Here is a 14,535-nt window from a genome sequence, read left to right on the forward strand (position 1 = left end):
ACAGTCACACTCTCAACCACACCGAGAGGGAATTTTGAATCTCCAATTAATGCATGTTTATAGGGATGTGGGAGTAAACCCTAGTGCCCGGAGAAAACCCACGCAGGCACGGGGAGAACATGCAAAGTCCACACAGGCAGGCAGGGCCGGGATTTGAACATTGCTCCTCAGAATTGTGAAGCCAACACTCCAGCTACTCCACTGTTCCACCGATAAATAGTAAAATAATACAAAACATTTTCAGTGAGACAAATTGTGTAATAAGGTTTATTTTGAATGTATGAATATAACTTGTTTTTAAAAAATATTTTGATGGTATTGGCAAAACCTAGGTTAGAGTATCATCAGGGTACATTGAGGCAGGAATAATCAAGACTGGACATCAACCATAAAGTAGACAATTTAAAAAGAACCATCCATATAACACTTAAAATAGATTTTCAGTAACACTCAGTTTTGAACACTTGGAAATCTCAGACGGTTAAAGAAAAATGTGCAATGAGTCTCTCTGAATCACTAAAGCTGCAGGAAGAAATACAGCCGGAACATATAACCTTTGATTTTGTGGCTTGATTTATCCATTCAAGACAGTGTACAGCTAGCACAGAATAATTTGAGTTTTGTGAATCATTTATTTCTAGCTGCCCACTGCAGCAGGTAGATTAAATTATCTGGTTGAGGGATGGGAGGTCAGTCAAAAGACCTGCTAAAGAACAACTGAGCCTCACCTACTCCAAAAGTATTACTAGTGATACAAAGGGGGCAGTGTCATAACAGCAACATTGTCATGTCAACAGTTGTTTCTCCATTCCCACACAGAGAAAATTGGGTTAAGGGCAAAGGGGGCTCAGAAACCATACTGCGCTAGGAAAAAAGGAATGTCAAAGTTGTCGTCGTCGTCGTCATCATCATTGTCGTCGTCATCCTCTTCAGATCGGAGAAGAGTCATGGCAATGAAAAAATTAAGGAGACCATCATAGTCTTCGTCGTCATCGTCATCATCATCGTCGTAATCATCATCATCATCTGTATTACACTAATGAGTGAAAAGAAAGTGAAGGGGAAGCTCGGGAGCCAACAGCATCATGCGGTGCAAATCATACATACCAGAAATGATCTGCGGCGTGCAGACCTGTCGTGTCGGAAGAGGCACTCTGTCTCGAAGGGGCAGTGTTTGTTTCGTGCATAATAACTGCAGCTTCGCTTACTAAAAGTTGAAAACATTTCAGTTCATACCAATTTGCTCAGAACTAAGCAGCATACACGCATACAGTAATCTGGTCAAATTTGAGGCGTGGGACAGCTCAGCGAAAACAATCAAAAATGTTAAATATTCATTACTTACAATGGCAAATCTTGTGTGGTAATTACCCGGCTGGCCTGACTGACCCTTGGACAGATTTGAAACAGAACTGGTTGTGTTGTGTATAATGAGTCTTTACAATTAAAATTACGAGTTTTACACCGCAATGTAGTATGCCCACTCAAAGGTGCAGTTTAATGTAATAAGCGAACCATTTTCATAATTTAAATACCTTTAAAAGAGAAAAAGAGTTGACAATACATTAAAAAAAAAAAAGTTTAAGACTGACCTCTACCTGTCAGCCATTTTGTACATATCATTAGCTAGCGTGTGTCCCGTTACGTACAGCATAACTGTAGAATAGCATGACCAAGAAGAAAGTGACAAGCACGCAAGGAACAGGATATGCCTCGTGTTGGAAACAAAGACAGTTAACCATTTGTGAAATTCTTGTTTGGTTGTTAGTCAAACAGATAAATAGTAAAGCATCAATATTCTCTCTCTCTCTCTCTCTCTCTCTCTCTCTCTCTCTCTCTCTCTCTCTCTCTCTCTCTCTCTCTCTCTCTCTCGATATATATCTCAATATATCTAGATATATATATCTAGATATATATCTAGATATATATATCTAGATATATATATATATATAGATATATATATATAGATATATATATATATATATCTAGATATATCTCTCTCTCTCTCTCTATATATATATATAGATATATATATATATATCTATATATATATAGTTTTTGGTCTTGTTTAAAAATTATGCAAACGCTGTGTATTTAGTGAAAAGGTACATGACCACCCGGCCGTTTACTATACAGCGCAATGGATCTGCCTGTGCTTGTATGAGAAAAGATCTGCAGTGAAATGTGTTTACCTGTAGTGACGTTAAGAGGTCAGCCACATGTTTTTCAGACATGGGAAACTAGGTTAAAGTTTGTGGGCTTTAATTCATAAATCCTTTTATTTTTGGCTAAAAACAAAAAGGTTATACATTTCATGGTACAGTTGAACATATATTTGTCTTAAGAGAATTTGCGTTAGAAATTAGACATTCCATACACTACGCTCATACGGAGTGCCTTTACCTGTTCGCGGTTCCAGTTATAGACCAGTGCAATGACAATTGTGCAAAGAGAGCACTTTAAAGTGACGAATCGTGCAAAAGTCTACAAAATATATTACTAAAACTGGTTCGACCAGCATGATGTGAGTGTCCCATGATCAAGAATTTGACATAAATCCCAGAGCGGAAAAAAAACTCTTTGAATCCCTGCTAGTTTTGACTTTCATTGATCTGTAGCGCTTTCCCGACGGAAGGACCTGGAAGAGCCTGTGGCCAGGATGCGGCGGATCCAAGAAGATCTTGCTTGCTCTGGACATAGTTCGCGTTAAGTGCAAGTCCTCAATAGTGGGTAGCGTGATGCCGACAATCTATTCAGCGGTTTTGATTGTCCGTTGCAGTCGGAGTTTGCCCTTCTTTGTGGCGGACCCAAACCACACTTTGATCGAGGTACACAGTACTGATTGGATTGACCGCTGTGGAGAACAGTCTTAGCAGCTTTTGTGACACTCAGTGTTTCCTCAGAAGCCGCAAGAAGTACATCCTTTGCTGGCTTTTTTTTTTTTTTTTTTTTTTTTTTTTTTTTTTTTTGAGGACAGAGTTTATGTTCATCTCCCATTTCAGGTCCTCTGAGACTGTAATTCCCAAGAACTTAAAGGTCTCGACAGATGGCAAGTACACTGACGCCACACTGCTTTCCTGGAAAATTTGCTGGAAATAACGTGTTTGAGTTTACAACCACTCACTCACATTTGACGAGCGCGTTCACGCCCGCGGCCCATCGCACTCGCAAATCTGCAGTTGAGGATGAAAAAAAAAAAAAAAAAAGCGTAAAATTTGTTACGAGTGGAAAGAAATAGATATTGGAAGACATTGCTTATGTTCTCTTGACATTTACGTGTTTATTTCATGAAAACGTTAACAAAACAAGCCTCATGCTAAACAAACAGTATTCACCCGGAAACAGGAAATGCACGTTAACCATACTGAGCATGCACGGAAGTGATGCCAAAAGCAGATGTTCCGAGCTGCTTAACGTACTGAGAGCGCATCTATGTCGAAAGTATCACCATCATGAGCCATGTCAAAGGAAATTCAGTTACACCAGGTGTGCTTAATGCGTCGATCGCGAGGAAGTTTGTTTTTCATGTGAAGTCATGCCAATAAATAAATAATAAATAAATAAATAAATAAATAAATAAAAGGTCGATCGAGAGAGGCTGGCTGCTTGAAAAGTAGGTCTATATCTGAGCACCCCTGAGTTACATTGAAAACATTTCACACAGGTAATGTTTCAGTATCTACCTATAATAAGTATGAGATTGTGATTTACTTTGACTTGATCTAAGTTCTAATGTTAGACTAGTCTGCCAATATATCTAAATGTGGTCATTTTCCCCCATGGTACCGCGTTATCTTGAAGTTGAAAACTTTTCCGCTGTCCATGCTTGAGGAAGATTTATTCTACTGCGAGTTTGCATCAATTGATTCACAATAGATAGCGCCGTAAATTACGTGAGATACTACATCATGATGAAATAAAATGATTTGATTATATGAATATTTAGTTTTGAAATTGAATGTCTATTGACCTCTTTAAAAATGTGTCTCAGTCTGTGCAGTGAGAAATGATTATGGTATTAGGTAACAACTACATACTCAGGTATAACAACTAAGTTATTTTAAGGTCTTGAGATTCCATCTATAATCACACCCACAACTTTATATCTGCGGGCATGACTAGTGGACCACACCCGTAACTTTATATCTGCGGGCATTACTGACCACACCTGTACATTTTTCAAATATGAGTGACTGGGCGACTATACGTCGTTTGGATAGTTAGCTCGTGTTAAATGCAACTAAACTGTCTTTGTTTGTGTCTCTGTTATTGTTGTCTTGTATTGTGTGTGATTAAATTGTCTTATATGCAATACAAGCGTTTTGTTATATTTTGCTGGTTTGACCATGGGTAAAGTAAGTTTCTTTCGGCTTGTCCCTTTCGGGGTCGCCACAGCGTGTCATCTCAGATGAACGCACATATGTTTGGCACAATTTTTACGCCGGATGCCCTTCCTGACGTAACCCTTCTCAGGGAGTGGAGGCCCCAGTGGGATACGAACCCACAACCCGATTTACCAAACCAGTGCTCTAACCACTGAGCTACGGGGCCTCAATGCTAGTTTGACCATGGGTATTTATTCTAAATTATCATGTTACATATGCGATATACAGCAACGAACCATTTGTATGCGTCCAGACTTTTATATAATTTCAAACTTTTCTGTGTAAATCTTAACGACTTACCAGATACATGTGTATATCCAGTTGTCCAAGACAGGGAAGCGAATTAACAGCCAAATTTCTTATTGGGGAAAATAGACTTCTGCATTAAATATGGATCCTCTATGCCAAATGTCTCAAATTTTTCCACGTACCTTTGTTTATTATCAACTTCTAAATGTTTAACGGTATCTGAAAACCCTGGGTGTCGTGCAATAAGACATTTTCCTTTCGTCTAAATGGAATTACCTTTCAAAAATGCTGATTTTTGACAGGCAATATGGCGACAAACAAAAATCACAATCTATACGCCGCAAACTGCTCCTCCATTGTATTGCATGCAGCTGCTCTGTTGAAAAATCCTCGTGGTGCTTCTGAACGTTAAAAAAATCCTCATGGTCCTCCTGAACCAAATTGTCGATGTCCTCCTCAGTCTTTCCCACGAAACAATTTCCTCAATATCAGGTTCAACCTCCACTTTGATCCTCTCAAAATCCCTTGGAGCAGCTTGAAGCCACATGCAAGCATGGCTTTTACATATTTCGAAGATTGACAAAGCAATTCTTGTCTTTGTCTCACTGCGCTGGCCATCAATTTCTTGGGTCCATGGTAAAAAAAGATGAATAAATCCACAAAAGTTGTACGTTGAGTGTGACAATGGATTCAAAGACAAAAGATACAGGGTGTGCGTCACGAGTAAAGTAAGTAAAGTCCCTGCTAGCCAATGGTAGAGTAAGCTCTATCGTGAGACACAAACTAAGAGACAGGAAGTGCATCATGGCTAAAGACTGATATCCCTCCCAGCCAATGTTATGCCAGGAAGATGCTCCGGCGGTGACCAATGGGAGAGCAGCTCCATCTTGCCCTTTTCAAACCAAGATACAGTACATGACGTTTACATTTGGTGGAATCCAGCGCCATTTTTGTATCCCGAATTCCTTTTGTAACTACAGACAAAAATTTTCTGGGGAGGCTTTTCGTAACCCGAATCTTTCGTGAGTAGAGGTACCATTGTATTTCCCAAGATGCAATTGACCTGGAAGTTTTACCAGGATAACAACCCAAGTAATCCAGACATTCTATAAAAGTGGAGCAGATAAGATCAGAAATGAAGTTGTGTATAAATGTTAAGTTACAAGTAAAAAGCATTGAACACATGAAGAAAGGGAGATGCAAAAAGCCATGGAAAGCCAAGACACCTAAAAGCTATCAAACAGCAATCCAGTCCCTTGTCAGTGCAAATCACTATCAGCTGGTTCAGTCCAAATTGATGAGCTACTAAAAAGGTCTCATTACTGAGGTATGAGTCAAGACATTTATTTCAGCCACTGTGTATAGTGAAGAAATATCCTTTAATTACAAAGTAAAATCAGATTTGTGAATTTATATAAAATAATGTGGCGGCAGCTAGAAAGCGTTGGCCTCACAGTTCTGAGGTCCCGGGTTCAATCCCAGACCCTCCTGTGTGGAGTTTTCATGTTCTCCCTGTGCCTGCATGAGTTTTCTCTGGGCACTCCGGGTTCCTCCCACATCCCAAAAACATGCAACAAATTGGACACTCTAAAATTGCCCCTAGGTGTGATTGTGAGTGAGACTGTCTTGATGTGCCCTGCGATTGGCTGAGAACCAATTCAGGGTGTACCCTGCCTCCTGGCTGTTGACAGCTGGGAAAGGCTCCAGCACTCCCGTGACCCTTGTGAGGATAAGCAACTTAAGAAAATGGATGGATAAAATAATGTAAACCAGTACATAACAGTCACACATTTTGCTATATGAAATATAAGATGAGTCACTTACTATTAGGGAAGGGAGGCTGGGATGGTGAAGAATAAAGGGAGACTGCTCCTGAGAACTCAGTTATTCTGTCTTACGCCAGCAAATCCTCATTTCTCTCTTTTTCAATAGAAGCCTCCATGTTTCTGTTCTTCCACAAGCTCCTTGCTTTCACTAGATCACAATATAATTGTGAACATCATGGTTGACTGGGATTCCAGCCTAATTTCATTTGTTAGTCTATTCATTACTACTCAAAGCTGATCCCTCATTGTAGTCCCACCTCCACCTTAAATTCTCCCGTCACACCCACAGCACACCTTGGCACTGTTGTGCTCACTCCTCATAATGTTCTGTACTATTCTAACTTACTTCACTACCACACCAGAGTTCTGGATGCAGCCTAACAGTTCCTCTCTGTACTCTGTCAGAGGCTTTCCCTAGATCCATTAAAGCTCTCTGCTTCTGAACTTCTCTGTACCTTTCCATTTATGTCCTCAATGCAAACAATGAATCTGTGGTACTCTTTCTAGGAAACTACTGTTGTTCAGAAAACACTTCTGTCCTGAGTCTGACCTCAACTAATCCTTCCCCTAATGTCATTGTGTGGCACATCAAATCTATGCCTTTATGGAGTTCCCACAGCTCTGCACATCAACCTGTTCTTAAAATGGGCATTAGCACACTTTTCCTTCATTACTCAGGCATCTTCTCAGTTTCTTGAATTCTGTTGAATAAGCTGCTCAAAAACTCCACAGCCACCTCTCCAAAATGCTTCGATACCTCAACAGGATCATCAGGTGAAACTGCACCCTCATTTTCAACTTTCATGCCTAACTTCACCTTTTAACATTACGAATGTTCCCTCTAATTTTTTTTTTAATGTCTGAGCAAACACACTGAGCGGTTCCTTTGACCACTGTGAGCAACATCAGCTGTGTTATCCATAGACGTTACGTGGCTTAATTATTATTATTTTTCATAACAGCATTTACATTCCCACTTCTTGAGATGAACACACATTTGTTTGGCAAAGTTTCAAGGCAGATAACGTTCGGACACTGCATTTATCCAGGCTTGGGATGGGTCTAGAGCAGGGGTGTCAAACATATGGCCCGCGGGCCGGATCCGGCCCGTCTGGTGGTTTGGTACGGCCCGGGGAAGAAAGCTGCATTGTATAAAAAAATATGAATTTTCTTTAAAATTTGTAGTTCTTGTATTATCCGCTGGGGGGCACAGTGTTTTAGTACGTGCAGACAACATGAAAGCAACACTGCGGCGGAACTAGGACCACCTTGACCTGGTAAAATTGAACGTCTGTACAGCGCCTATTGGCGACAATTGCATTATCTACTTTTTCGTTTGCCTCGCACCCTCATCAGCAAAATGTCTGTCAAAAAGGAGAAAAGTAGACACAGAGTGTCGGACTTTTCAAGAAAAATGGACATGTTCACGGAGGTGAATGGGAAACCCGTGTGCCTGGTGTGCCAGCAGCAAGTTTCGGTGCTTAAAGAATACAATATTCGGCGCCATTACGAAACTCAGCATGGTGAAAAATACAACAGTTTGCATGGAGAATTGAGAAAACAGAAGGTAAATGAAATGATGGCGCGTCTGAAGAAACAGCAATCTGTTTTCACCCGGAGCCGAGAAGCCAGTGATGCTGCGGTGAAAGCCAGCTACCTAATTGCGAGCCAAATAGCAATGGCATCAAAGCCGTACAGTGATGGAGAGTTCATCAAAAACTGCTTGCTGACGGCTGCTGAAATTGTGTGTCCTGAGAAGCGACATGCTTTTGCCAATATAAGCTTGACAAGAAATACCGTGGCAGACAGGATTTCGGAACGCTCTGCAGATTTGGACCACCAACTAAAACGCAAAGTGGGGTCATTTGTGGCATTTTCTGTTGCGATTGATGAGAGTACTGATATCACGGACGTCGCTCAACTGGCCATATTCATTCGTGGAGTTGACAAGACTTTGAATGTCACAGAGGAGTTTCTCGAGCTGGTGCCGATGATCGACACCACAACAGCTGAGGACATTTTCAGCTCCGTCGTTGGAGCGCTGGACAGAGTCGGAGCGGACTGGTCACACGCCGTAAGCCTGGCTACTGATGGTGCGCCGTCAATGATCGGTAAAAAGGCAGGTGTTGTGACAAAGTTCAGAGATAAAGTACAAGCCGCAAATGGGGGAGGTAATTTTTGGACATTTCATTGCATTTTGCATCAGGAGGCATTATGCAGCAAATCGCTAAGAATGGATCACGTCATGGAGGTGGTTGTCCGAAATGTTAATTTCATCCGAGCCAGAGGTCTCAATCATTGTCAATTTGACAGCTTTCTCAGTGACTGTAACATTATCCATGGTGTGCCTTATCACACGAACGTACGATGGTTAAGCAGAGGTGCTGTGCTAAAGCGCTTCTTTGATTTACGTGATGAAATCGGACAATTCATGGAGAAAAAAGGTAAACCTGTTAAGGAATTACAGTGCCATCTGTGGCTGCAGGACCTTGCGTTTATGGTTGACATCACTAAGCACTTGAATATTCTTAACAAAATGTTGCAGGGACGCAAAAAAATCGTAACACAGTATTATGACAGCATACGTGCATTCAAGTTAAAGCTCGGGTTATGGGAGACGCAGGTGGCAAGCGGTGACCCTGCTCATTTTCGCTGTTTAAAAGATATCTGCGCAGCAAGCGTTAATTCTGACGTGAAACGGTACAAAGAGAAGATTTCAGGGCTGTTGATGGAGTTTGAGAAAAGATTTCAGGTTTTTAGCGAACTCGAAACAGATTTTGCAGTTTTTCGCTCACCATTCACAGTCAAAGCTTCTGATTTGCCCGTTGCCATGCAACTTGAAATCATTGATTTGCAGTGTGATGTAGAACTGAAGGACAGATTTGCCTCTGTAAGCTTGGACACATTTTACAAGTACCTCCTACCAGGCTATCCCGCATTGACAGCACTAGCTGCTAAAACATTGTCCATGTTTGGGACAACCTATCTTTGTGAGCAAGTTTTCTCACTAATGAACATTAATAAAACAAAGCTGCGCTCAAAGCTCACACATAAGCATTTGAATGAGATTCTGAAATTGGCTGCTTCTCAGGACATGATGCCTCATATTGATGCACTTGTGCAGGATAAACAATGTCAAGTTTCAAGGGCAAATTCCAAGCAAAGACGAATAATTGCTGTGAAAGTTATTCATTTGTCCAAATTGCTTTCCAGATGTTGAAAAACAGTCTTTTTAAGTTCCACAAGGCTGGTACTAAATGTTTTTGGAACATTGTTACTATTTCTGTGATCAGTTTTATGTACAACACACTTAAATATATGTTTAACTGTGTAAAAGTGTTGTTAAAATTGCACATACTTTGTTCTTATGTTATTCTCTTGTTCATAATATATTGTTCATAATGTAAAAGGAAAATTCTGTTAATAAACATTTTGATAATTTACTCATTCTTTGCACTAATTATTAGTATTAGTGACTAATACAAAGGAAAAAAGTGGGCTTATTGTTAGTTCTATGTAATTTTGCAATGAGTTTACTGGTCCGGCCCGCTTGATCTCAAATTAAGCTGTAGTCGGCCCGCAGACCAAAGGGAGTTTGACACCCCTGGTCTAGAGTATGCATTAGGTTGTGTGGTCCATAAGGTTGTATTGAATACTTATGTCCTACTCATTATGTTTTACATTTAATAAATTTCCACTACCATCTGAAAGTTTTGCTTTGTCGTTATGAGAAATTTGATGTAGATTTGAAAGAAAAATATATTCAAATCAGTTAAAGAATGAGTCTGCAAAGCATAGCAAACTGTAAAAAAGAAAAGGGATGTACACACTTTCTGGTGGTACGGTAATTGCTATAGTAAATTGGATAAGTCTAATTTAAAGGTTTACACCAAAACATTTCATTTATTGAAGAGTTTCATTTATACAAGGCGTAACCGCATAATATAACATCCATCCATACATTTTCTGAGCTCATTATCCTCACAGGTGTTGCAGGAGTGTTGGAGCCTATCCCATATATCTTTGGGCAGGAGGCATCTTTAACTGCCTGCCAGTCAATCGCGGGGCACACAGAGAAACAACCATTTGCACCTACAGGCAACTTAAAGCCCAAGTGTCATCCCTATAAACATTCTAAAATATACATTTAAGTGAAAAATACATAACATTATTCACTTCAATGTCAATACGAAAAAATAAAATAAGCGGAGAGCACGTCATTCATGCGCAAAGTTGCGGAAGTGTCATTCGACATCCAAGTGGTCCCCATATTAGCTGCATCAACTGTCCGTGACGTCACCCCGGACATTCACTATTGAAAACACGCTGTGGCCCCTACTATGGGACACACCCCTTCAGAGACGGAAGTTCTTTTCAAAGAAGAGAACGTCTCACAATCGACTTAAATGTCGGGGCAATTATCACCCTATTGTTTCGAGGCATATTTACATAGGTGGATCACTAACTACAGACTCCCAGACAGTACGTATGAGCAAGCCCGGCCAAAGCCGTGCTCGCCTGCGAGGCGTGGCTTCGGCTCATTGGACACGGAAGCTCGGCCGAAGCAGTGATTGGCGGACATGGCGCAGACGGGCACATCGACACATTTAGCACCTCTGACTTACGTGACCCCGGACATTCGCCATTGAAGACACGCGGTGGACTCTACTATGGGAGGCGAACGTGCCCCTTCTGACAGGGATGCTCATATCGACACATTTAGCATGCCTGTCATATGCACGTGAATCTTTTGTTACGTTATGAGAGAGCGATTACTTGGTCCGCCCCAAACTATTTTTTTTAGTAGCTGTATACACACCTCCGTCATTTGGAACCCACAAAGCTCTCATCCTTTGCACCCCTGAAATCCATTTTACACATAAAACACGAAGTTTCATGTGTTAACCCCCGCCCAAAAAAATTCAGTTTTTTCAAAGCACGTGAGAATCTTCCCGTATATCGATTTTTTCATCTCCTGCCATGAAAATTCACTCGATTGTTTTGAGTTGAAGAACGAGGAAGTGACATTTGTTGCAGACAACTACAGCAGCGGAGTAGACTGTCTTTACCTCTTGTACCAGCGAGAAATTATCTTTTTTTCTGCGTGTTAGCAAAAATGCTGGCTTATTGTGTTGCTAGATTTTGCTCAAACACTCAGGAGGATGGATTCACTCTTCACATTTCCAATAGACAATTCGTCGTGAAAAACGGATTGTACAGGTGCAAAGGACAAGAGCTTTGTGAGTTCCAAATGACAGGTAGGGGTGTATAGAGCTGTTAAAAAAAAAAAAGTTTGATGTGTGTGGGGGGAAGGAGGGGGGGGACTAATTTGTCTCACAGTTTATAGCATATGTTAAGTGTGAATTTACAATAAATTCCCTTGGTCACACCAGCAAAATATAACAAAGGACTTGTATTATGTTTAAGACAACTTAAAATCACCCAATACAATACAACACAAAATAATAAAATAGAAGTACAAAGACACTTTGGTAGCTAACTAGCCAAAAGACGTATAGTGACTATAGTTGAATCCAATGTTACAAAAAGGCGAATTATTTCCAGTGAATATTCCTGAAATGTTAAAAAGGCAGTGGGGCGTCAGTGTACTTGTCCAAAAGCAGCAGGATTAATAAAAAGTTGATAACCATGCTCATCCTTATAGGAACATTCTAGAAATCCGCATCCTGCGTATTTTCTTTGGCCGGCATGGGTTTTTGTAGGAATAATTGTGATCATAATTATCATACATCGGCTTCCAATAAAGAAATGCTTTGCTCTGCTCTAGATAACGTGGCAGCCTCCTAGCAGGAGATAGCAAGAACAAAAACATCTAATCATCAGAACTGTTAGAACTACTGCCTGTTAGAGAAATGATGACCACACATGCACACGCACATGAACAAACATGTACACTGTTTCCAACTATTTTGCTTGCCGTCTCCTTTTTGTAACATCCATGTAAATAAGAGGAATCTTAAAACTAAATAGAGGTATTGAGGAGAGTATAATCAGAGAGTGCAGTGGTGAATTGTACAAGAGAGTTCCTCTCTCCTCGAGAGACTTGAACTGGTGTCTTTGCTTCCTTTTTAGTCCTGTTTAATGAATGCCCGATTGGTGAACCTGACAATTCTCCTGAATATGCTACATGCACAAGACTTGTAAAAGGGTTGCGGAAAAAAAAATAATAAAAAAATAAAAAAATAGAACAATTATGGGCCAGTCAATTTGAATATTTCATCAGGTTCCTCATCCTCATCTGTCTGTCAGGGAGTCTGTTAGTTAAGACGTGATCCTCATATCATCTAAATATGGCTCAAAACAATTTGGTAAAATGGCCCCGGTCGCTTCACTTGCTTCTGAGATGTTCTCTTCTTCAAAAAGAGCTTCAGTGTCAGAAGGGGCGTCAGGAGAAAGGAAAAAAAAAAAAAGTTTTTTTTAATCTGCCATTGCATTTGGCACAGTGTGTTGTCCATGGAGACTGCCCCAGTGTGATTCCTGCACGAGACGTCACATAATATGGCTGCCACTGGAATGTCGAATCATACTTTCGCAATTTTGCGCTTTAATAAAACGCTCCGAGCTCACTTTTTCACGACTTGTTTTATCAAAGTGATTAATATTACATGTAGTTTTGATCACAATACTTGTTGTAAAATGTATACTTTGAAAATATTCTAAAAAAATAAAATAAATTAAAAAAAAAACTAACTCGATAGGAGCCAGTATCTCAGCTTGCGCATGCAATTATGAGTTACCAAAGTAGAAGAAAAACAAGGACACATCTCCAAAAACACAGCTGAAGCAACCTGGAATTAAAATAGATTACCTGACAATTTGTAAGGCATGGCTCTCACCGCCGCCCCCACCTCTGACTACCCCAAAAAAAAAAAAAAAAAAAAAAAAAAAAAAAAAAAAAAAAAGTCCATTCAAAATTTAAATGACTAGAAAAAAATAAGGAAGAGCAGCAACTGAATCAGATGAAAGCTCACTTACATTAGACTGCAAGATGATATCAGTATCAGATGAACAGTTTCATGCTCATCGAGTGGTTGGCTTGGTAATAACTCACCGATCAGATCAATGACGTAAAAGACATTCACTACCCGTCACCATTGTGCCCAGCATATTGGAATACAAATATGAGTTTATTTTTAGCCTTCTTTCAAGTCTTTTGACGTAGGACTAAATATCTGACAGCCAAGAAAAATATTTTAAAAAATGTCAGATGCATGGGAGAGAAGTCGGGTAAGAGCGTGTAAAGCGAGGACCAGATAAGGTATTTGTTTTTTCATGACAGACAACGGCAATAAAATCTTGTTTTCCCAATACCATCGAATTCCGTTTACTCATCATTGGGCTTTATCTTGTCAACTTAAATCCAACCGGATACACTCATTACCGTGGGGATGACAACAAGAGTGGATTGCACTGAATGTACAAGAAAATGTGTTTTTTTTTTGGGGGGGGGAGAAAAAAAAACATCAGGACAGGACGTTTCTTGTAATGGTTGACCTTTTACATGTACTTTCAAAATGATACGCTCTCAAGCCAGCAACAAACTGTTACATAGTCTAGAAAGCTAGCACTAGTGGTTGTATGTAAACGTGCTGCCATTGTGTTGAACAGACAATCTGTCCAGAATTGGCTGAATTCCAACCTATTTTGGAGCCAACCCACATACTATACAACTGAAAAATGTCACAGCACACCAACAAACAAAAATGCAACAAAGAGTTGATACATTTTTTGTTGTATGTACTTACTGCAATCTAATAGAAAAACATTAATATGAACTGTCACTATGCCTCACTGGCATGGATAGATGAAGATACACTTATTGTAAATTGTGTATTTTTTGATCAATTAAGTACACAAGTATAGCGAGTAGATGAACAAGTAATTTAAATACTCATTGCTCCATCTTGTCATCAGATCGGTCATTTTATTTTTTTCCCCCAAAAGGTGGCGACTGGCCCCAAATATCCAGATTGTGTTAAGCCTAATTTACATGTTCCATATATATGAAGGGAAGGTGGAAAAGATCAACTAGAATAGGTTGAAGAGGGTACCTT

At 40.0% G+C, this 14,535-nt stretch overlaps 1 protein-coding gene across 5 annotated transcripts in view; it reads right to left on the reverse strand.

Annotated features, from left to right (window-relative positions):
• Positions 1–253: 253 nt before the first annotated feature.
• Positions 254–14,535, reverse strand: part of mkrn4 (makorin, ring finger protein, 4) — a 32,984-nt gene continuing 18,702 nt past the window's right edge. For all 5 annotated transcript variants that reach the window (XM_061805283.1, XM_061805276.1, XM_061805267.1 and 2 more), the window contains 2 exons: positions 1,108–1,207; positions 254–1,036 (listed from right to left, as the gene is read on the reverse strand). In XM_061805283.1, the coding sequence (XP_061661267.1) occupies positions 848–1,036; positions 1,108–1,207 (289 nt within the window). In that variant the 3' untranslated portion in view covers positions 254–847. The remainder of the gene's footprint in view (positions 1,037–1,107; positions 1,208–14,535) is intronic.

The sequence above is a fragment of the Syngnathoides biaculeatus genome, chromosome 2 (genome assembly GCF_019802595.1).
Source record: "Syngnathoides biaculeatus isolate LvHL_M chromosome 2, ASM1980259v1, whole genome shotgun sequence".
NCBI lineage: Eukaryota > Metazoa > Chordata > Actinopteri > Syngnathiformes > Syngnathidae > Syngnathoides > Syngnathoides biaculeatus.